The sequence below is a fragment of the Heteronotia binoei genome, chromosome 15, assembly GCF_032191835.1.
Source record: "Heteronotia binoei isolate CCM8104 ecotype False Entrance Well chromosome 15, APGP_CSIRO_Hbin_v1, whole genome shotgun sequence".
Classification (NCBI taxonomy): domain Eukaryota; kingdom Metazoa; phylum Chordata; class Lepidosauria; order Squamata; family Gekkonidae; genus Heteronotia; species Heteronotia binoei.
The window spans coordinates 20,454,183-20,477,746 of NC_083237.1; the positions used below are offsets into that span (position 1 = coordinate 20,454,183).

The 23,564-nt window shown below is 47.3% G+C and overlaps 1 protein-coding gene across 1 annotated transcript; it reads left to right on the forward strand.

Moving 5' to 3' along the window:
- Window positions 1–21,259: 21,259 nt before the first annotated feature.
- On the forward strand, window positions 21,260–22,207 carry LOC132584160 (olfactory receptor 13G1-like). Its single transcript, XM_060255969.1, has one exon. It carries the CDS (start codon window positions 21,260–21,262, stop codon window positions 22,205–22,207), a length of 948 nt encoding a protein of 315 aa, XP_060111952.1.
- Window positions 22,208–23,564: the final 1,357 nt, after the last annotated feature.

Genomic DNA, 23,564 nt, shown 5'->3' on the forward strand with positions numbered 1-23,564 from the left:
CTCGTTGATGGCAAAATCAAAGGCAAAGACATGCTGATAATTTTTAGGGAGTGGCCTGCAACAAGATTTTATGCGTCACCATAAATTATATGCATGCATATCAGATAAAGAAATGCATTTTCTTTCAAGAAACTTCTGGTTACAACAGAAATGCTGGATAACTCTAGTTCACAACCTTTGGGGTTTAGCATGTCCTAGACCCTCAACCAGTGCATATCTCCATGCCACAGCAATGAGGAAGAAACCCACTGGCTGATTACAGACTGGCAGTTTGAGGCGACCCAGAGATGCCTCAGAAACCAACTTGAAGCATCCCTCCAAAGGAGCACATCTGCCGCCCGCCCCCATCCCGTACTCACCCCATACTCCAGCATTCTCAGAGTGGCTCAAAAAGCTATCATGTTCAAAGCAGCAAATTTCTGAGCCGCACACCAGTCACCCCTTCAGCATCTGAACATGGAATCATGCAAGCAAGGTACCTTGGCAGTGTGAACCCCTAAGCCACTCCCGGCTTTATATATGGAGGGGAGGGGGGGGAGAGAAGAGGAAGGCAAGGAGAACTTGCCATATTTCTGTCATCAGTTGAGGGGGATCTGAAAACTGGAGCAAAGATATGTTGCCCATTAAAGTGGATACTAATTCCCCAATGACGATCTCCTCTTTGTGGTTGTTGATGGGATATTGGACTTCCCTGCACACAGAGCTTGAATTCTTGCCGAAAGTTGGAGGGAGCAGCAGGAGGAGGAGAAGGAGGAGAAATATCAGTCTGAATGCTTGCGATTTTGAGCCCCAATTCTTGCAGAACACTTGCATTGCCATGTACTTGTCAGTGTAACTACAAACAGCGTCTGTCTGTATCAATGAACCGTCAAAGAGCTGAGCAGTTTTTCTGGACACAAAGATTCCACGCAGTGCTTTTTTACTAAGAGGTGTAGAATCAAAGGTCTATTAGACAGAGCTCTTCCTCCCTTCAGTTTGAAAGCAGTCTTTGTAGATTTTGGATAGCATAGTTGAGTTGAATGTGACTTTGTCTGCGGCGGTTAGCTACCTGTATAACTTCCCTGAGAAGCAAAGTTTAATCATAGTGATTGTGATAATTACACAGCAAAGAATCACAATTCATAATGTTCCCGCACAACCAGACAGCAATGGGGTTCAATTAACTCTCTTGGGAGCTGATGACATCCAGCTCTTCTTCTCTACCCTGAGTTTGTCTGCCTTCATTCAAACCCACCTTTCAGACTATCTGTTTTTATTTACTTCATTTACAGCCTGCCTTTCTCTCCAAATGGAGAGCCGAAGTGGCTGGGACCATTGTCCTTTCCTTTGTTTTATGTTCACAAAAAACCTTTGAAGTTGGCTAGGCTGAGAGTGTGTGACTGGCTCACGATCACACAGCAACTGAGTGGGGAGAGTGGGAATTTGAACCTGTGTTTCTCAGGTCCTAATCCAACACTCTAACCACACCCTAACCCCAATGCCTCTTACCTGCACGACGGTTCTTCTTGGATCGCATACCACTACTACTTTAAATTCGATATATCAAAGACAGAATTCTTGATCTTTCTATCCCCATAGTACTTGACTACATCATCATCTACCCCTGTAGACCAGGCATGAATGCTCAGCTTTCTTTGACTAATCCTTTCCTTGACAACATTGCAGAAATATAACCCTAACCCTCTCTACCTCCTCTTGGCTTCTATACTCTGATTCTCTGGTCATCTCTTTTCATGACTATGAGGTAGGTAGGTAGGTAGGGCAAAGGAGAAAGTCAAATGCAAGACTGTGATCAGGCAGGCAAAAAGGGACTATGAGGAGCATTCGGAAGCCTGCAGCCTGCAGCATAGCTGCTAGGCTGCTTCGGCGCTGTTTGCCTCCCTGGGAGGGGGAGTCAGAAGTCGCCTGTTTGGGCGCGCAATGTGAGGGGCGGGGCTAGCCACTTTAACGGCTAGCTCCACATTCCCCTCAGTTCATTCCGTCGTTGATCAGACGACGTTGGGGGCTTCGTTGCAGGCTCTTCCGATCAGACGGTCAGGAGCCTGTCGCTGCGTCGGCGGGCCGTTCCTTTGGCCTGAGGATCATTTAGGCGGTGTTTTGCGGCAGTGACAGCGGCATCTGGCTGAGTCCCAGGGAGTTTGAGCTGCGTTGGGCTGGGGGTGGTCGCCCTGTTTGTGAGGGGGTCATTGGTGTCTTGGGCAAGTTGTGTGGCTCCAGGGGTCTCTGAGCGGGGGGGTTTCTTGGGAGGTGGGGTGGTCTGCCTCCCTCCCCCCTTTTTATTTTTGGAGAAGAGGACGGCCTGTAGGGACTGGGGCTCTGTGGTCAATCTCCACCATCTCCAGCTATAAAGGGTGCAGGCAGATAGGTGTGTAAAACCTCAGCCTGCGACTCTGACGGCCAGGAGGGACAGGGGCTCGGTGGTCATCTTCGGCATCTCCAGCTATAAGGGGGTGCAGGCAGTTAGGCGTGAAAAACCTCAGCCTGCGTCCCTGAAGATCTCATTTGAGGCTCAGGTCTGCCCCCCCCCCCCAGCTGTTTGGGGGATCAGATTGCCTTGGTGGGTTGGAGGGGACCTTTGGTGGCTATTTTAGTCCTGTTGCTGGGGGAAGATTAGGCAGCCATTTTATGCCCTTTCTTGGAGGGAGATAGGGCATTTAAGAGACTAGAGGCAGCCATTTTGTGTGTATTCCCGGGGGAAAGGGAGAGCAGACATTTTGCTTACTTAGTGAGAGAGTGGAGCGGCCATTTTAAGTCTCCTTTCTTGTAGGTGTGGGGCGGCCATTTTAGGACTGATTAGAGCCCCGTGGCGCAGAGTGGTAAAGCTGCAGTACTGCAGTCGGAGCCCTCTGCGCATGACCTGAGTTCGATCCCGGCGGAAGCTGGGTTCAGGTAGCCGGCTCCAGGTTGACTCAGCTCTCCATCTTGGGGAGGGATGGTGGCTCAGTGGTAGAGCATCTGCTTGGTCCCAGGTTCAATCCCCGGCATCTCCAACTTAAAGGGTCCAGGCAAATAGGTGTGAAAAACCTTAGCTTGAGATCCTGGAGAGCCACTGTCGGTCTGAGGAGACAATGCTGACTTTGACGTACTGAGGGTCTGATTCAGTATAAGGCAGCGTCATATGTTCATATGTTCTTATTTCGGAAGTGATTGTTTGCTCAGACAATTCTGTGGCAATATGGCTGGGGGTATGGGCGCAAGCAAGCCTAACGGCAAGAAGCCTGCACCCAGACCGTCTAGAGGCCTGCTAGGAGGCCACTACCCCCGTCATCTTCGGAGGATGAGGATGGAGCAGCAGTAGAATCTAGTATACTGCACAGGCTGAGGGCGCTTGAGCAGGCGTCAGGTATCCCTTCTCCAAGTGGGGGGGTGGGGATAAGGCAATCCAAGAAGGCAGGGCAAGTTAACATTCTCACCAGGCTGTCTATTCTTGAGGGCAGGTATGGTGGAGTCGTGCCTGGCAGGGATGTCGGTCTCAGTGGTCCTGATGCAGGTGCGGTGGATGCAGCTGGGACATCCGGTGTTGGTTTGCCAGTGGTTCCTGCTGGCCTTGGAGGTAGGTGTTGTGATAACTTACAGATAACTGGGCAGGTTTGGCCATCGGGTGTATGGGGGCCTGCTTTGGCGACTGGGCAGGGTACTTCAGGAGTGAATACTGTGGTGCCTGCATCTTCCGGGGTGTGAGTACCGCAAAATTGGTCATAGACAGGTATGCATTCCTTGTCAGGGATCAGGTGCAGGGCAGATGAACTTAGCGGGACCAGTTATGGGGGCACCTTCTCCTTATGGGATGGTGCCTTTTGCAGCCTTGCCCTTTGGGGAGGTTGCTTTACCGCTTGGGGATCATCTGCTTCCTGCCACCAGGGAAAAATTTTTTAAAAGGGGGAATTTGTGGACATTTTTTCTCTTCTCTATCATGAGTTGGAGAAAAAGGATAAGGAGGAATTAGATGAGAAAGAGAAGGAGAAGTTGAAGAAGCGAAAGGTGGACAGGACCTGGGCAAATTGGCTTCCTGGGTTCTGTGTTTATGCTGGGGTGATTGCCAGGGCGCAGCCGTGGCGCCCGGCATCCTTGTTCCAGTATCTGGATATAATTTACAAGGGCTATACGGCCTTTAGCGGACCAGCCTGGTTACAATATGACCAGGAATTTCGGATGAGGGCTGCCCTGTATCCGTCTCTTCAATGGGATCGGATTCATCAGCTGCTTTGGCTGCAGGTGATGTCCCCGGCTAGGCCTAATCTGGGTGATCGCTCAGATAGCGGTCACTTGGTAAATAGGTCGTCCACCTCTGCCTCTGCTGCATCAAGCTCTCCCCGCGGTACAGCAGGGCAGGCAGTTCAACCCTGCTTGCTCTGCTGGGAATTCGGAGCCCTTGGGGTATGCAATAAGAAAGTGTGCCAGTTTAAGCATGAGTGCCCCATGTGTGGGGGATCCCGCTCTTTTGATGACTGCCCTAAAACCCGGGGGCATCGGAATGCATAGAAGCCTGGGGGGAATGGAGGAAGCTTTTCGGCCAAGATAGGGCCCCAGCCCGATAAGGGTGGGACCTCTTGAGCGGCAGCTTGCAAGGTATCCTTGGAGGGCTGATAGTTTGCATTTGTTGGAGGGTTTTAAGTTCGGTTTTAGGATCCCTTTTCAGGGGTCTCGAGTTCAGTTTATGTCTGGAAACCTTAAGTTAGTTCAAGGTTTGGAGCAGGTCATTAGGGACAAGATTGCTTAGGAGCTGGCTGAGTGGGCAGCTGCTGGCTGGTTTTGCTGAGCTGGTAGCTGAACTTGGGGTTCCCTTAGCTCCTGAGATGACGGTCCTTTTTGGGGATAGAGATCGACACTATAGCACGGTTGTTTAGGGTGCCGCTTTAGAAGATAGCGGAGTTGAGGGTTAGGATTTGTACCTTTCTTCTTAAGAAGGTTATTCTGTTGGAATTGCAGTAGCTTGTGGGGCACCTCAACTTTGCCTGCAAAGTTGTCGCTCCTGGAAGGGCTTTTCTTAAGAGACTGTGTGATGCTATGGCAGGGTTGCGCCTGCCTCAGCACAGAACTAGGGTTACCTGCAGCATGAAGTATGATGTGAGGGTTTGGCAGGAATTTTTGGAGTCTTTAATGGAGTCTCCTTTTGGGGAGAGGAATTGAGGCTGAGCTCCAAGTCATGTCTGAGGCTGCTGGTTCCTTGGGTTTTGGGGTTTATTTCCGTGGACATTGGTGAGCGGCTAGCTGGCCTGATTCGTGGGCAAGGGTAGGGGTTAACCGGGATTTCATGTTTCTTGAGTTCTTTCCCATCTTAGTTGCGGTTTGGCTTTGGGGGAAGGATATGGCCAATCACACCGTTCATTTTTGGTGTGATAATAAGGCGGTGGTCCACGTCATTAATTCCCTCTCATCCAAATCTGGGTGGGTTATGAGATTGGTGAGGGCCTTCACTCTGCGTTGTTTGCGGCTTAATATTCTGTTTTTAGCCAAACATGTTCCTGGGGTAAGTAATGGGGTGGCTGATGCTCTATCTTGTAAACAGATGGAGAGATTTTATCTGCTGGCCCCAGAGGCAGACAGGTGCCAATGCCCCAGGAGCTAGGGCTGATTGGAGAGCCGAAGCCTGCAGAGCGATAGGTCTAGCCATTGCGCCTAGCACACGGAAGTCTTACGAACGGGCTGTGCGGCAGTTTGAAGACTTTAGGGCTGAGGTAGGGTACCGCAGGGTGTGGCCCCTTCCGGTGGAGGAATTACTCCATTACTGTGTTTTGCTGAAAGGTAAGGGGTTGGCAGTGTGATCCATTAGGGGGCACCTGTCTGCGTTGGCTTTTGCCAGCAAGGCACTGGGTTATAGGGAAGACACGGCGGACTTTTGTCTGCGAAAGACGTTGGAGGGGTGGTCTAGAGAGGCCGGTCCCAGGGTTGATACGTGGCAGTCCCGTGTCTCCTTCGATTCTACATGGCTTGATGAGTATCCTGCTACTTCTATTCTGAGGCTGGGTCGGTGGGGTTCATCGGCCTATAAGGCCTATGTGCGACCTTTTCTCGGGCCGTGAGTAACTGGTTGTTGGAATGTTATTGGTTCTGATTGTGTTAACTGTTTTTTCTCTTTAGATGCTGCTGTTCCTGGCCAGAGGAGCTGGAGCCGAGTTCTCATCTGCGGCCATAGACACGTGTGTTGGGCCACTCTTCATGCACGGAGAACTGCAGTTGGCTCTCAGCTGGGACTCAGCCAGCATGCCGTTATCGAATGTCAGGGGCGCCGGGGCCTTCAGTGGCCGGGCTTGCTGCCATTATGCTTCAATTATAGAGTGAGTCCTCCTCCTCAGATCTTAATTGTTCACCTGGGAGGTAATGATCTGAGGCTATTGAAGGGCAAGGCCTTGGTATGGCAAGCCCGTGATGATTTCCAGCACATTTGGGAGTGATGGCCGGGGACCATCATAGTGTGGTCAGCCATGCTGCCCCGCCTGGTATGGCGTTGTGCTTTTGACCCCACAGTTATAGAAAGGGCCAGGTATAAGGCTAACAAGGAGATTAAAAAGGTGCTGGAAGGGGGGTTGGGCCACTATTTGCCCCATCTGGATATTTTGGTAAAATGTCCTGGCCTCTACAGAGGCGATGGGGTCCATCTCTCGGGAAAGGGTAATATGCTTTTCCTGAGAGATTTGCAGCAAGGGTTGCGGGTGGCTTTGGGCCTCCCGGTGGGCACTAAGCCCTAAGTAGAGACTTGACCTAAGTAGTGGCAGGTTTTTGGGGTTTAGGACACTATGCGGCTAGGGGAGGACTGCGAAGCATCCCCCTTTTGGGGAATTTGGGGTCTGGCATGAACAACCTGGGGTTTGGAGACCCAGGTTTGGAGATTGCAGACTGTCCAGGAGGCTCGGCTAGAGGGTGCCTTTCTGGCGAGACGTGCATCTGGGTTTGGGGCCCTCTGGTGCGTGCCTCCCTGCTGGGCCTGCCTGGAGGGAGCTGAGTCTCTCAGCTCTGGCTGGGGGGCTGGGTCTCTCGTCTGTTAATGGCAGGGGAGCGGTCGCAGTGACCCCTAGCCCTGACCAGGCTGCTGGTGGGGTACCCTTGCTGTTTATGCTGTTAGTTAATAAAGTGGCCCAATTTTATTCCAATGCATTGTGTCTGACTCTTTATTCCGACCTTGGGGGGCAATCGGAAGCCTGCAGCCTGCAGCGTAGCTGCTAGGCTGCTTCGGTGCTGTTTGCCTCCCTGGGAGGGGGAGTCAGAAGTCACCTGTTTGGGCGCGCAATGTGAGGGGCGGGGCTAGCCACTTTAACGGCTAGCTCCACGTTCCCCTCAGTTCATTCCGTCATTGATCAGCCCTCCCTCCTGCCCTGTCTGTTATGTAGGCTTGGCTGGTTGTCTTTCCCATTTGAGGAGCCGGGTAGGAATTTTTTACACCCAGCTGATTGGCTGTTGCTGGGGTGTGTTTTTCGCCTACCCTGCATAGCAGTGCAGTGGATTGTGGATTTGGCTCAGGGAAGGTGCCTTTAAATAGTTGGTCACTTTAGTTGGCAGGTTTTTGGTGTTTAGGACACTATGCGGCTAGGGGAGGACTGCGAAGCATCCCCCTTTTGGAGAATTTGGGGTCTGGCATGAACAACCTGGGGTTTGGAGACCCAGGTTTGGAGATTACAGACTGTCCAGGAGGCTCAGCTAGAGGGTGCCTTTCTGGCGAGACGTGCGTCTGGGTTTGGGGCCCTCTGGTGCGTGCCTCCCTGCTGGGCCTGCCTGGAGGGAGCTGAGTCGCTCAGCTCTGGCTGGGGGGCTGGGTCTCTCGTCCGTTAATGGCAGGGGAGCGGTCGCGGTGACCCCTAGCCCTGACCAGGCTGTTGGTGGGGTACCCTTGCTGTTTATGCTGTTAGTTAATAAAGTGGCCCAATTTTATTCCAATGCATTGTGTCTGACTCTTTATTCCGACCTTGGGGGGCAAAGTCCCTTTTTGCAAAAAACATAAAGACCAACAATAAAAATGTCTTCAAATATATTAGAAGCAGGAAACCAGCCAGGGAGGCAGTGGGGCCCTTGGATGACCAAGAGGTAAAATTATTACTGAAGGAGGATAGGGAAATGACTGAGAAGCTGAATGCATTTTTTGCCTCCGTCTTCACTGTGGAAGATGAGAAGTGTTTGCCCACTCCAGAACCACTAATTTTGGAAGGGGAGTTGAAAAACTTGAATCAGATTGAGGTGACAAGAGAGGAGGTCCTACAACTGATTGACAAATTAAAAACTAATAAGTCACCAGGTCCGGATGGCATACATCCAAGAGTTCTGAAAGAACTCAAAGTTGAACTTGTGGATCTCCTGACAAATATATGTAATCTTTCATTGAAATCTGCTTCCGTTCCTGAGGACTGGAAGGTAGCAAATGTCACTCCCATCTTTAAAAAGGGTTCCAGAGGAGATCCGAGAAATTACAGGCCAGTCAGTCTGACTTCAATACTGGGAAAATTGGTAGAAACCATTATCAAGGACAGAATGAGTAGGCACATTGATGAACACAAGTTATTGAGGAAGACTCAGCATGGGTTCTGTAAGGAAAGATCTTGCCTCACTAATCTGTTACATTTCTTTGAGGGGGGTGAACAAACATGTGGACAAAGGGGACCAATAGATGTTGTTTACCTTGACTTCCAGAAAGCTTTTGATTAAGTTCCTCCTCAAAGGCTGCTTAGTAAGCTCGAGAATCATGGAGTAAAAGGACAGGTCCTCTTGTGGATTGAAAACTGTCTAATTAATAGAAAGCAGAGAGTGAGTATAAATGGGCAGTCTTCTCAGTGGAGGATGGTAAGCAATGGGTTGCCGCAGGGCTCCGTACTGCGTCCCATGCTCTTTAACTTGTTCATTAATGATTTGGAGTTGGGAGTAAGCAGTGAAGTGACCAAGTTTGCAGATGACACTAAATTGTTCAGGGTGGTGAGAACCAGAGAGGATTGTGAGGCACTCCAAAGGGATCTGTTGAGGCTGGGTGAGTGGACGTCAACGTGGCAGATGAGGTTCAATGTGGCCAAGTGCAAAGTAATGCACATTGGGGCCAAGAATCCCAACTACAAATACAAGTTGATGGGGTGTGAACTGGCAGAGACTGACCAAGAGAGAGATCTTGGGGTCGTGGTAGATAACTCACTGAAAATGTCAAGACAGTGTGCGATTGCAATAAAAAAAAGGCCAGTGCAGAGGTCCATCAGTGGCTATTAGCCACAGTATATGTGTGTGTGTGTGTGTATACACACATATATTGACCACTGTATGACACAGAGTGTTGGACTGGATGGGCCATTGGCCTGATCCAACATGGCTTCTTTTATGTTCTTATGAGTGACTATGTCAAGATCGACTAATTCTGACTAAAGACTGGGGGATCATGGTCTAAGCAACAGGCCTGATTAAAATCATAATGGATCCACTGCTGCTAATGTTCCACCCTAGTTACTTCCCTTCCCCCCTTTTCTTATTTTGATTTGCAACTGGTGTGAAGGAAATAGTCGGCGCCTTCTCAGGGCCTGAGGTGGGAGGAAGCCTTGCATGATAATACAAGGACACTGGCTAGCTATCACCTGAAAAAGTATCTAGTAGTTATGTGTGAATGTTTCCTCCTATAACCCCCCCCCCATAGGAATGCTTTTGAAGTGTATCTTAAAACCCATGTATCAATGTATTGGTTTCATTCTTAGCAAGCTAGAGGCTTGCGCCAGAGTACCGGTTATCAATAAATGTAGTCTTAGTATCAACTTTGACTCATTCTTGAATCCGTCGACTTGACATTTTGCTAAGAATCAACTTTGAAGCTTAACCGCCCTGGCCACTTTGTAGCTAAATGGCTGAAAAGATACCAGAAGGCACCAAAGAAGGGCCGTCCATTCCCTGGCAAGTCTTGGACGCCTGGAGAGTAGCGGCCCCTCCTCCACAGATCCAGCAGCTACTCATCACCTCGAGGCAGTGGCAGCCCCAGACCTCTACCAGCACAATGGACGAGGCCCCGGCTAGGTGCGAAGCCATCCTGACCCGGCATATGTGAAGGATGCAGATGGCGAACACAGAAGGGCCCAATCCGGGACCCATGGAGCCGGAGGAGATCGACACTATCGTGGTCGTCCCGGTGCATGAGGAGTGCCCGGAGCCAGACGAGGGAGAGCTGGGGGTGGCGGCCCCAAAAGATGAGGAGGACGAGACGGCTAGGGAGTTCCGAGCCATGGTCCGCAAGAAAGTAGAGAGCGTGGTTAGGGGCCTTAAGACGGAGATGCAGGCCACGACCAACTGCATGGTGGGAGTGATCACCCGGGAAATCTCTCGCTCTCTAGGGCTGCCCGGGCCCAGAAGGGTTACTCAACCCCCCCCCCCCCATCCGGCAGCAGCCAGCACCAGCGGTTCCCATTCCTGCTGCACCGGCAGTGGCCCCACCTGCAGCACCCCGGCCAGCGGCACCCCCGCCAGCCCCTTGAGATGGAGGGAGAGGAAGGGAGCTCGACGCCACCTTTGACGGGGACCAGGATGAAGTGGAGTACTTCACAATCCAGGCGAACAGCTACATGCACTACTGGGGGAACACCTTCCCGGATGAGTTCAGCCGACTGGACTACCTGGGGTCAAAACTGAAGGGGGCGACTAAAAGGTGGTATGTGAGCCTGTATGAAGCCATGAGCCTGGAACTGGACTATGTAGCAACGTTCCTTCAGGCTCTGTTGGCCCAGTACGAAGACCCCCTCCAGGAGACCCGGGCTCTGGCGGCCCTGCGCAACATGCAACAGGGGCAGAAGTCAATCTGGGAATATGCTGCAGACTTCCAAGCCAATGCAGCCAAAGTGCGCGAGTGGAGCAAGCTGATGAAAATCGAGCACTTCACCCGGGTCTGAATGTGGGCATATTGGATCGGGCCCTCACTCAAGCCCGACCTACCATGTTGATAGGTTGGATCCAGCTAGCGGGTGAGGTTGAGACCAATATGAAATGTGTCGCCATGCAATGCCAGCAACAGAGCGGGAAAGGGGGACAGGACCCGAAAGCAACCTCGAAAACTGAAATGAAGAAAACAGCAGGGGGGGCCAGTGGGGGCAAACCAGTGGGGCCCCGCAAATGTTTTCGGTGCGGAGACCCGGGGCACCTAGCGAGCAGTTGCCAAACCCTCTGCGGGCACCACCAAGCGCCCCGAAGCAGAGCACCCCCACCCCAAAGAAGGTCCCTGGCCGCCCTAAGAAAGCAGCAAAAGGCGACGTGGCGGCTATCGAGGAGGCGAAAGAGGACACGTTCCTGGCTGACAAGCTGAGCGAGCTGGTGTGGATGGAGGAGCCGTCAGGAAATGAAAACAACCTGCTCTGAAAGGTGCCCACCAGCAGGTCGCAGAGGAGCCAGCACCAGTGAGGGTGAGAGTGACAGGATCACTATACTTTGTACCAGTAAGACTGTTGAACCCCAAACTCAAGAGATTTATGCAAGTGTGGGCTTTAATTGACTCTGGGTGCAATCAAGAGTTAATAACGCCCAAAATAGTGGAGGTCTTGGGCCTGACTACCACCCCCCTCCCCTGCCCCATACAGTTCGAACAGATGGAACTGTAATGCGGGGGGAACCCTGTGCCTCAGTGCCTCAATTTCAGCCCATGGGGATCGAGGAGCATTGGGAGCAAGAGTCTTTCGTGAATGCTTCCTTCTACTCTTACCCAGTAGTGTTGGGGGTAGGGTGGCTGGCCAGGCATGAACCGGACATTCGATGGGGAAGGCAGACCATAAGATTCATAGACCCATTGTGCAATGATCACCTATGGAACTTAGAGTGGGGGCCTCGCCCCCCGCCCGCCACTGAGAGGGTGTGCCTGACACTGGAAGAGGTCCTGGAGGTCCCCCGGGCATACCATGACTTAATGGGGGTGTTCAGTAAGCAGGGTGCCAACAAGCTGCTGCCCCATAGGGACACTGATTGTGCTATCGAGTTAATACCGGGGGAATTGCTCCCCAAAGCCAAACTGTACCCGATGGGATGGGCGGAGAAGGCGAAGCTGCGCAAATTTCTGGACAAGAACTTAAAGCGGGGGTTTATTAGGCCGGCCATGGCCCCCCACACAGCCCTGGTTATGTTCCGGAAAAAGAAGGACGGCTCACTTAGACTTTGCACAGATTTTTGCGGGATAAACGCGATTTCAACCTCCAACGCCTACCCCATCCCCCTCATTAAAGACTTGTTAAGTACTGTGTCGGAGGGGAAAATCTTTACAAAGTTGGACTTGAGAGATGCATACTTTCGGGTGCGCATTAAAGAGGGGGATGAGTGGAAAACAGCGTTCAACACACCACTGGGGCAGTTCAAATACCTGGTGATGCCATTTGGACTACAAGGGGCCCCCGGGGTGTTCATGAGTTTTATAAACAATATTTTTGTTTAAGAAAGTGGTGGTGTACCTTGATGACATCATTATTTACTCGCAGGACGAACGGTCTCATGTGAAATTGGTGTGGGAGGTGCTAAGCACCCGTTGAGTCATAAATTGTATGCTAAGCTGTCCAAATGTGAATTTCATAAAACAGAGCTGGATTACTTGGGTTTCCGAGTATCCGCTAGGGGGTTGGCAATGGACCCGGCAAAAGTGCAAGCCGTACTGGATTGGGCTCCCCCGAGGACACGTAGACAACTCCAATCGTTCCTCGGGTTCGCAAATTTTTATAGGACGTTCATACCGGGGTTCGCCCAAATCATGCTCCCCCTAACTGAGTTGTTAAAAACCAAGGGGAAGGGCCCGGAAGCCAAGCGACCGGGAGTGTGCTTGAATTGGACACCAAATTGCCAGTGGACATTTGATAAATTGAAGCAGCTGTTCATGAGCGAGCCGGTCCTGAGCCACCCCAACGAGCTCAAACCCTTCATTGTGCAATGCGACGCCTCCGATGTAGCCGTCGGAGCCATCCTCATGCAAAAAGATGAGGAAGGGAAACTGAGGCCTTGCGCTTACATCTCGAAAAAATTCGCGGCAGAGCAAAGAAATTGGTCAGTGTGGGATAAGGAGGCGCTTGCGGTAATGTTTGCACTAAAAACATGGCGGTCATGGTTAGAAGGGGCGAAGGTGGTGTTCGAAATATGGACCGACCACAAAAACCTCAAAGCCCTCACAGGGAAGAGGAAGTTGAGTGAAAAACAAATCAGGTGGGCCGGTTTCTTTTCTAAATTTGATTTTGTGCTCAAGCACATCCCGGGCACAAAAAACTTTCTTGCAGACGCACTGTCTCGCCTGCCCCAGCACAACAGTGAGAGGGAGGAGATAGTGGACAGTGAGAGGGAGGAGATAGTGGACTCTCTAATTCCCCCCACCCAAGCGGCCACAGTTGTAACCACCCGGTCACAAAAGAAATGCCAGCTACAGGGGTGGGGGGCGGAAAGAATGGCAGCAGAGATCGAGAAGGAGGGGGAAGAACGGCCAGGGGAAATCCAGAAATGAGAGGATGGGCTATGGTACAAGGAAGAAAAACTATATGTTCCCAAGACCATGAGATCAGAAGTGTTACAGTTCTGTCACTCCAACAAACTGGCTTGGCATTTTGGGTACATCAAGACCCTACATTTGGTTAACAGACAATTTTGATGGCCCGCCATGAAAAAGGATATATCCGAGTTTGTGTCTATGTGTCCTATTTGCATAATGGCCAAAAGAAGGGGGGGAAACCCCCCGGACTACTCAAACCGCTGGAGACCGCCTCTAGACCCTGGTCGATAATCTGCATGGACTTCATTGTAGAGCTACCGCCCTCTCATGGCAAAACATTAATATTGGTGGTAGTGGACACTTTTCCCAAACAAGCCCATTTCATTCCCTGTGCCCAACTCCCCACCACAAAGAAGCTGGCTTACTTATTCTTCAACCATGTAGCCAAACTACACTCAATCCCAGACAAGGTGATTAGTGACCGCGGTCCACAATTCATTGCCAACTTCTGGCAGGAGTTTTGCAAACTGATGGACATGGAGCAGGGGTTGAGTTACGCCTACCACCCGCAGACAGACGGACAGACGGAACGCGTGAATGGGCTATTAGAGCAGTATTTGAGATGTTATATTAACCATCGACAATCCAATTGGGTAGATCTATTGCCCTTTGCTGAATACTGCCATAATAACAGAGTTCACAGCTCCACCAAAGCCTCACCCTTTCAAACGGTGAGTGGGTATGAGGAAAAACCCCTCCCTTTGTTGCCAGGGGGAGACGCAAAGAAGGAGCCAAGCCCATTCGATCAGTGGTGGGGCACACTGACTAAGAGTTGGAAGGAGATACAGGAGAACCTGGAAGCAGCCAAGGAGGCTTACAAAAAACAATATGACAAAAGCCATGTCCCTGCCTGGGATTGCAAAGTAGGAGATTCGGTATTTGTGTCCACAAAGAACCTTCCACTCACTCAGCCATCCAAAAAATTGGCATACAAGTACCTGGGTCCTTTTAAGATCAAAAGGGTGATAAATAAAGTTACAGTAGAGCTGTAGAGCTAACAGTAGAGGTGGAGTTAACAAAGATGTTTAGTAAAGTTCACCCTGTCTTTCATTGCAGTCTTCTTCGGAAGGACCCTGGTTGTTCCCCTTGGCATCCTCGGCCGGAAGCACCTCAATCCATCCAGATGGGGAGCCAGAGTCACCATGAGATCCAGGAAATCCTGGACTCAAAGCTTAAACATGGAAAGCTGTATTATCTAATTAGATGGAAACATTTCCCTCCTAGTGAAAATGAGTGGGTAGCAGAAAAGGATGTGTCAGCCCCTGATCTGATCAAAAAATTTCTATCTAAGCACCCTCAGAGACCGAGAGGGTCAGCTTAAGGGAGGCAGTATGTCAAGATCGACTAATTCTGACTAAAGACTGGGGGATCATGGCCTAAGCAATAGGCCTGGTTAAAATCATAATGGATCCACTGCTGCTAATGTTCCACCCTAGTTACTTCCCTTCCCCCCTTTTCTTATTTTGATTTGCAACTGGTGTGAAGGAAATAGTCGGCGCCTTCTCAGGGCCTGAGGTGGGAGGAAGCCTTGCATGATAATACAAGGACACTGGCTAGCTATCGCCTGAGAAAGTATCTAGTAGTTATGTGTGAATGTTTCCTCCTATAACCCCCCCCCCATAGGAATGCTTTTGAAGTGTATCTTAAAACCCATGTATCAATGTATTGGTTTCATTCTTAGCAAGCTAGAGGCTTGCGCCAGAGTACCGGTTATCAATAAATGTAGTCTTAGTATCAACTTTGACTCATTCTTGAATCCATTGACTTGACAGACTAGCCCAAGGTGAAACATTGCACATCATGGCATATCAGGAGTTTGAACATGGGTCTCCCAAATCCTACTCTGGCATTCTGACCACTACACCACTCTGTCCCATCATTTCCAGTCTCAAAGTAGAAGATTATAATGCTTTCTCCGTGAATGTTTCTTCTGGCAGGGGTATGTGAGGCTTCTGACAAAACAACAACAGAGCAAAATCCATGCACATTTTTAAAGGATACTGTGCAACCATCTTAGATGGTATGAAACAATAGCATATTGCTGTGGCAGGAGACTTCTCAGCAAATCTGGCCATTGCTCACTGGTGCCTGAAATGCTGACAGGAGGATAGTGGGGGCAATTGGGGATGCTCACCACTCTTGTACCAACACAGTAATGCCACAACATTGGCCAGATGCTCTGGGATTTGCCAGAATCTCTAGAATTTAACCATAGAGTTTCTGCAAGTCCTAGAGCATCCCCCTGATATCATGATGTCACATCCAGTTTTTGACAGATGGTACCTCAGTGCAACAGCTGGCACACGTGTCTGCCCCCTAAATGCTCCTGGGAGTTGCAGGCTGGCAGCCCTACATATAAATGCGCTTGAATTGACAGGGGAATGTGACAGTTGTGAAGGAAATTATGGCATATGGAAAGTAACTAGAGAGAGAATCCCCCCCCCTCCCGTAGTATTATAATTCAGGACTCATCTAATGAAATAAATCATGTTGATGAGGAAATAAGAGCAGCCCTGTTGAGAGTTGACCAAAGCCCAAAATTACAGAGAATTTACCAGCTTCTCTCCTGCAGGATAGGGGAAATGACTAGCTTTTTAAGAGAGAGAAATTTACAAAGGGCAGATCTATCTATAGCTATTAGCCATGGTATCTAAATAGCACCTCCTTATTCAATCAGTCTTCTGCTGAATGTCAAATGGTGGGGTCCAACACTAACAGAAGAAGGCCCAGTTGGTGCCTTCCTTGTCTACTCAGTGGGCTTGCCAGAAGCATTTGGTTCAAAACAGGAAGCTGAACAAAACAGATCCTTAATATGAAAAACAATGTCGTTTGTATATTCTTATCAATGTAATAAGGATTCTTTTTAAAAAAAAAAACGGGTGAAAGATGCCAACATAGACAGATATCATTGTTCAGCCCAAAGAACAGTCATTGAAAAAGAAACAGAAATGCATTTTTCGTGCCACATCTTCTAACTCCACACTACATCCTTTGGGCCCAAAAACTCTCAAGGCAATCCATAGGGATGATCCTCACTTGTCATTCCACCAACCTTATGCCTCTAGCCATTTTCAGATTTTCAAACCTCCATGGCCTTTCTCCCTGTAGACCTGATGTTGTACTTAAGATGGCCAGCTGAGCTAGTTGACCAGCATTTCTCTGTGCTGAAGATCTCCTCCAGAAGACATGATTCCTTTCCTGATGTGGTGTGGAAGAGTGATATCTCATCGGCACAACCAGCTTTGTTTGCCTTGTGCTTGCAGACCTATGGAACATCTGGATCCTGATGCCATCTGAATGAGCTATTTTTTAATGTAAGCCAGGTGTACTGGGTTCTTTTTTCTTTCAAATAAGGGGAAGTTCAGTTTGTATAGCTTATAAAAGTCAAATCAATGGGCGTTTTCGCACTGACCTTAATCGGCAGCGACGCCCCTCTTCACCGCGCAGGATCTGCGCGGATTTCGCACTAATTGCCGCGGAGCACCCGGAAGTACCGGAAAGTCCCGCGGCTTTTGCGGCGCAAATGGAAACTGGTTTTTGGCAGTTTCTGTTTGCGCCGCAAAAGCCGCGGGACTTTCCGGCTCTTCCGGGTGCTCCGCGGCAATTAGTGCGAAATCCACGCAGATCCTGCGCGGTGAAGAGGGGCGTCGCTGCCGATTAAGGTCAGTGTGAATTTTCAGCACTGAAGAAGAAGGAATGGGCATAGAACAGCTGTTGATCTTCTTAGAAAATCTGTCGTATTACATTGCTAGCCTATAAATCTGTCGTATTACATTGCTAGCCTATAAATCTGTAAGAAGCTACTGAAAGCATATACTGAGTCAGACTAATGGTCCATCCATTTCAGGAATGTCTATCATGACAAACAGCAAGGTTTTCAGACTGGCAACTTCCCTGTTTAGCTACTTTAACAGGAGGTATCAGAGAGCCTTTGTGGACTTTAAGATGGCCATTGACAGTATTTCACATAATAGTCACTTGGTCAATACTAGAAACCTCTACAATAGTTTGTAGACTTCTTGCTTTCATATGCTCACTGCATAACAATAACAACCAGACAGCAAAATGTAACCCAAGGTGGCACTTGTCTTGTAAGACCCCAGTCAAGAGAGGAGTGAAACAAGGATGCTTCCTTGCGCCGTTATTTTTCAACATTTATATCAACATTTCTATTAATTTATTTATATCAACATTTATATTAACTCCATGGTGCAGACTCTATCAAACTCAGATTTCCATTCACCAACATTGGCAAATAGACCAGTCGCCACACTTTTATATGCAGATAAAAACACTGTCAAACATTGAAGTAGAGCAAAGAAGAACCCTCTGTGCTCTTATACCATATTGTAATGAGGAGCACTTAACAGTTGAGATTTCTAAAATGAATATATTTGTGTTTGCCAAAAGGTATACTAGACATAGATGGCAGATCAATGGTCACAAGATGGACCAAGCTAAAGTGTTTGACTGTCTAGGTGTTGCCTTTCAATCCTCCCTTATATGGGCTGCTCAACTTCCTCAGGTTTCAGAATCTGCTCAAAAATCAGCTCTAGCAACCTCAAGATTTTTCCACATGAAAGGAGGCTCTCATATCCCTCATGCATTGAAAGTTTTTCAGGGCAAGGTTGTGTCCCAACTTTTGTACAGACCGTAAGTCTGTTTATACAGGGATTACCGAAACTGGAAGCTGTTCAGTCTAAATTTTTAAGATTCTTTTTTGGAGTAACTCGGTGTGTATCCAATGCTGTGCTCAGACTAGAAGCAGGCTTTTTTTTGTAAAAACAATTTTTACAAATTGTTTTTGTAAAAACAATTTTTATTATTCTACAACACATTATATCACTATTTCATTTACTTCTCTCAAATAAAAGTCAATACGTTGCATCACATTTTCCACCTCCCCTTCTCCCTTTCAAGACTTCCCCAGTGTTACTTACAATATAAAAGCAATAAAGGTAATTTAACATTTTTTTAAAAAACTGTTTAAAAAGAAAAAAGGAGCTTATACTTCTTTATGGTTATTACCTCATCTGATTAATGATCCAATATATTACGAAATTAAGTCATATTATCTATCTTATTATAATCTTTTAAGAAAGAACAAAATATTTTCTCATACTCTCATTTTAACTATCATTCTTGTCTCAGTAAATTAAAAATAGCTAATAAACAAGTTATCCATTATCAAATATCACCAAGTGTCCTTTCACTCTCCAATGTTCTTCCACATAGTTCTGAAACTTTCGCCATTCATTATTAAATTTTTCCATATCAAGTTCCTTTAGTGTTCTTGTTAATTTGTCCATTTCACTCCAGTGCATAGTTTTCATAACCCAATCCCATTTTTCTGGAATTTTATTTTGCTTCCACAACTGTGCATACAATGTCCGTGCAGCTGAAAGCATGTACCAAAGTAATGTTCTGTCTTGCTTCAGAAAATTTTCTATTTGTAGTCCCAACAAAAAGATTTCTGGTGCCTTCTTCACTTTGTATCCCAAAATCTTTGACATTTCTTGCTGGATCATTTGCCAATATTGTACAGCCCTTTCACAAGTCCACCACATATGGTAGAAGGACCCTTCATGTTTTTTACATTTCCAACATCGATCAGACATCTGATTATTTGTTTTCGACAGTTTTTTTGGTGACATATACCATCTATACAACATTTTGTAACAATTTTCTTTTATGTTATTACATGTCAATATTTTCATAGAGTTCTTCCACAAATATTCCCATTGTTCCATCTGAATTTTCTTGTTTATATTAATTACCCACTTTATCATTTGAGATTTTACCACTTCTTCCTCTGTAGACCATTTCAGTAACAGTTTATATATGCTTGAGATCAATTTTACGTCCTCACCAAACAGCATTTTCTCCATTTCTGTTTGTTCTTGTCTTATTCCTTATAGAAGCAGGCTTGATAACCCTAGAATCACAGGTTTGGCTGCACATCCTTTGTTTTTAACTGAAGTTAGATTTACCCTTCTAGATTAACTTCCTTAATTCTGATGGGCAGTTTTCATTAAGGGTGGTCAGAGGCAATAGAGGATAAATTTCAATGTTTAGGTTTTTCCAGCATAGCTTTCTTGCATCTTGGCTATCAAGGAGCCAAAGTTATAATCAAGCAGAGATTGAGGGATAGGTCCCTTCAATTGGACAGAGTTAAAGTACACCTTGTACTGGCTGTTGGGAACTGCAATCAAAACTTCGCTCCATTCACTTATCTCTATATGCTGGAATACCCTGAACATCGCAGAGCTTTCACCTTTGCCCAATTGAATGTCCTCAAATCTGCCCTTCTTGAAGGGGGATTTGCTTGAATTCCATATGAGAAATGTCTCTGTCCATGCCGCTCAGATACAGTAGAGACAATTGAGCATGTTTTATTGTACTGTCAATTCTATCAGAATATTTGAAATACTTATATGGCTTCAATTTTATCCAGGTAGAACCAAATATTCAAAATATTTACATTACTCCAATTTTATCCAGGCAGAACCAATCAATTTTATATTTCTCTCCTTCTTGTAAATTGTTGTAATGAAACAACCTTTAAAGTAGTCAGATTTTTGCTCAGAGATGCTTAATTACACAGAAGCGTAGAACCCAGTCTTACTATCTTAACCTAGTATTGCATTTTATGCTTAGTGTGTCTCATGCATTTCAGATATGGAACCAATGTAAACGTTTGCTAATGACTTTGATTCCTAATTCTGATCTTGGATTGTAATAAACTTAACTAACTGACAAACAGGAAGGTTTTCAGTCTGGGGACTTTCCTGTTTAGCAACTTTAACTGGAGGTGTCAGAGACTGCCTTGTAAATTACCACTCTGGTACTGCACTTTACAGTTCAGCAGTCACAGTGGTGTTGCTAACAAAATAGGAGTCAATCTCACCTTTAAGACCAACTTAGTTTTATTCAGAACGTAAGCTTTCATGTGCATGCACACTTCTTCAGATGAGGAATGAGTGGTGTTGCTAAATCTGCTACAGAATACAGATGCTGAAGCCTAAATCTGTTTCTGGCCATTGGGGAACAGCTGGCTGTTTCTTTGCTGCCTAACAGGAACCCTTCATGACCCCTCTTAATTTATGATATGTTTGGAGTGCTCAATTCCATAGAATGTATAGTCCTGTAATAGGTGGTGAAAAGTGCCATCAAGTTATGGCCAACTTACGATGACCCAGTAGGGTTTTCAAGGCAGAAATGAATAGGAGTGGTTTGTCATTGTCTGCTTCTGTGTAGCAACTTTGGCCTTCCTGGATGGTCTCTCAGCAAAGTACTAACTAGGACTGACCCTGCTTAGCTTTTGAGATCTGATGAGATGAGGCTAGCCTGGGCCACCTAGATCTTGTATAAGAGACATACCTTTATAAAATTATACCTTTTCCTTTCCTTCTGATAGCTGCTAGCTCTGTACTTATCTGTGACTGGATTCCAGCGTAATTCAGAATACCCCAGCCAGATCAATTCATAGTTTTGCCTGCAACGTGGTATCCAGTTTCCAAGAGCAGCCAGCCTATGTCTCTAGGAAGCTTCTAAGGAGGAGGAGAAGGGGGGAAGTCCTCTGCAGTCATCTGACAATAGCATTTGGTACTCAGAGATACTGTCTTTGAAAATAGAGAATCTATATCATGGTTAATAGCTGCTGAGTGAACTCTCCTCCATGAATTTGTCTCCATACATTTGATGTGGAGATCTGCCTCAAGAAGTATATGTAGATGTTATGGTACCATACCAAACCTTTAATTAGATGTTATGGTTTGTTTGTCTAGATACATCAGTGCTGTTCAACAGATGGAAATGAAGAATCAGTCAGTCATTCAAGAGTTTATCCTACTGGGTTTATCCAGTTCCCCTGAACATCAGATGGCCATCTTTTGGGGCTTCTCCTTCCTCTATACAGCAGCTTTAGTAGGCAACTTCCTCTACATCCTCACCATCTGCACTTGCCGCAAACTCCACACCCCAATGTACTTCCTGCTCATCAATTTGTCCATAGCAAACATGTTGTGCATCTCAGTTACAATTCCTAAAATGCTCCAGATCACTCTGGCCCACAGGAAGACCATTTCCTTTGCTGGCTGCGTCACACAAGTCTACCTTTTCATATGGGCTTTGGGCACAGAGATCATGCTCCTCTCTTTCATGGCCTTTGACCGCTACTCAGCCATCTGCCATCCTTTGCGATATCCAGTCATCATGAAGAAGGAACTGTGCCTTGGGGTAGTGACTGGTGTATGGGTGACCGGGATGGTTGATTCTGCAGTTCACACAGGCCTGGTGCTCCAGCTTTCCTTCTGTGACTCAAATATCATCAACCACTTCTTTTGTGACCTGCCTCCACTGTTTGCACTGTCTTGTTCAGACATCCGGATAAATAAAATCATGGCTTACGCTGCTGCTGTTGTTTTCACCATGGGCAGCTGTATGCTAACGCTAATATCATACATGTTCATTCTGACAGCCATCTTTAGAATCCGATCCGCTGAGGGAAAGAAAAAAGCCTTCTCCACTTGTTCTTCCCACCTTCTAGTGGTCAGCTTTTACTTCTCCACTATCATCTACACGTACGTCAGGCCTGCCTCATCCTATGCTTCAGAAGAAGACAAGGTGGTAGCTATCCTTTATTCTGTGGCAACTCCTGTGCTCAACCCTCTTATATATTCCCTGAGAAACAAAGATGTTAAACAGGCTCTCAAAAAGCTTGTAGGTCAATTTCTATTGAGGCCTACATTACAGTAATGGCTGTAGAATGTTGGGCTGACTTTGGGCAATCCTGGTAGAGTGTTGTGTTTAGATTGGGACTGTCCGCCATCTTGGGACTGTCCCCCATTCTTGAATAATTGAGAAGCAGAAGAAAAAAATTGGCCAGAAAATAGTGACACTCTAGGAAGTTCCCTCAGTCTGTATGGTCTTCAGGGAAAACTTGGAGGCTGTGATCATGCACACTAAATAATGGACTTTCAATCCACTTTCAATGCACTTTTCAACTGGATTTTACTTGTGTGAACCGGCAAGATCAAGTTGGAAAGTGCACTGAAAGTGGATTGAAAGTGCATTATTTAGTGTGTGATCGCAGCCCTTGAGTATCACCTGGAAGGAATGTTGCATCCTCTCAAACTTCATCTTCCTCAGGCTCTGCCTTCAACATTTTTCTTCATTTGGCAAGGCTGTACTGACAACTTGTCTCCATTACACCATTGAGTAAATTTTGTCCAGTCACCTTTTGTTGGTCTCACCTATCTCACCAGATGAAAGGAATTGGTTAAAACCAGGACTTTTTTGTAGCAGGAACTCCTTTGCATATTAGGCCACACACCCCTGCTCCTCCAAGAGCCACAATCCTTCAAGAGTTTACAGGGCACACCAGCATCCTCCAAGAGCTTACAGGGCTCTTAGTACAAGGCCTATTCTAAGCTCCAGGAGGATTGGCTACATCAGGGTGTGTGTCCTAATATGCAAAGCAGAAGAAGATGATGATGATATTGGATTTATTTCCCACCCTATACTCTGATCTCAGAGTCTCAGAATGGTCACAATCTCCTCTACCTCCCCAACCCACAACAGACACCTTGTGAGGTAGGTGGGGCTGAGAGAGCTTTTACAGCAAATACCCTTTCAAGGACAACTCCTGTGAAAACTATGGCTGACCCAAGGTCATTCCAGCAGCTGCAAGTGAAAGAGTGAGGAATCAAACCCGGTTCTCCCAGATAAGAGTCCATGCACTTAATCACTACACTAAACTGGCTCTCTCTTTTTTTTTGTTCCCACTACAAAAAAAATCCCTGGTTAAAACTATGTATGCCTGTCTGACCTTCCTGGAAGAAGGGTAAAATTTAAATGTAACTTATTAATTAATAGCTGTATGTTACTGCATGCAATGCTGAAATGTGAACTAGTTTCCATAACTCATTTTGGTGCGGTTATCCAAGGACCGCAGAATGAGCTAGCACCCAATGAGTGAGCAAGGCACACCCACAAGGCTCTGATTGCTAAGACCTCCCACAAAGTACCCCAGGAGCTGTAGCACTGTGTGGGCACTGATCACTCTTGTTTAGATTGATCCATCTTCTCACAGAACTACAACTCCCAGCATTCT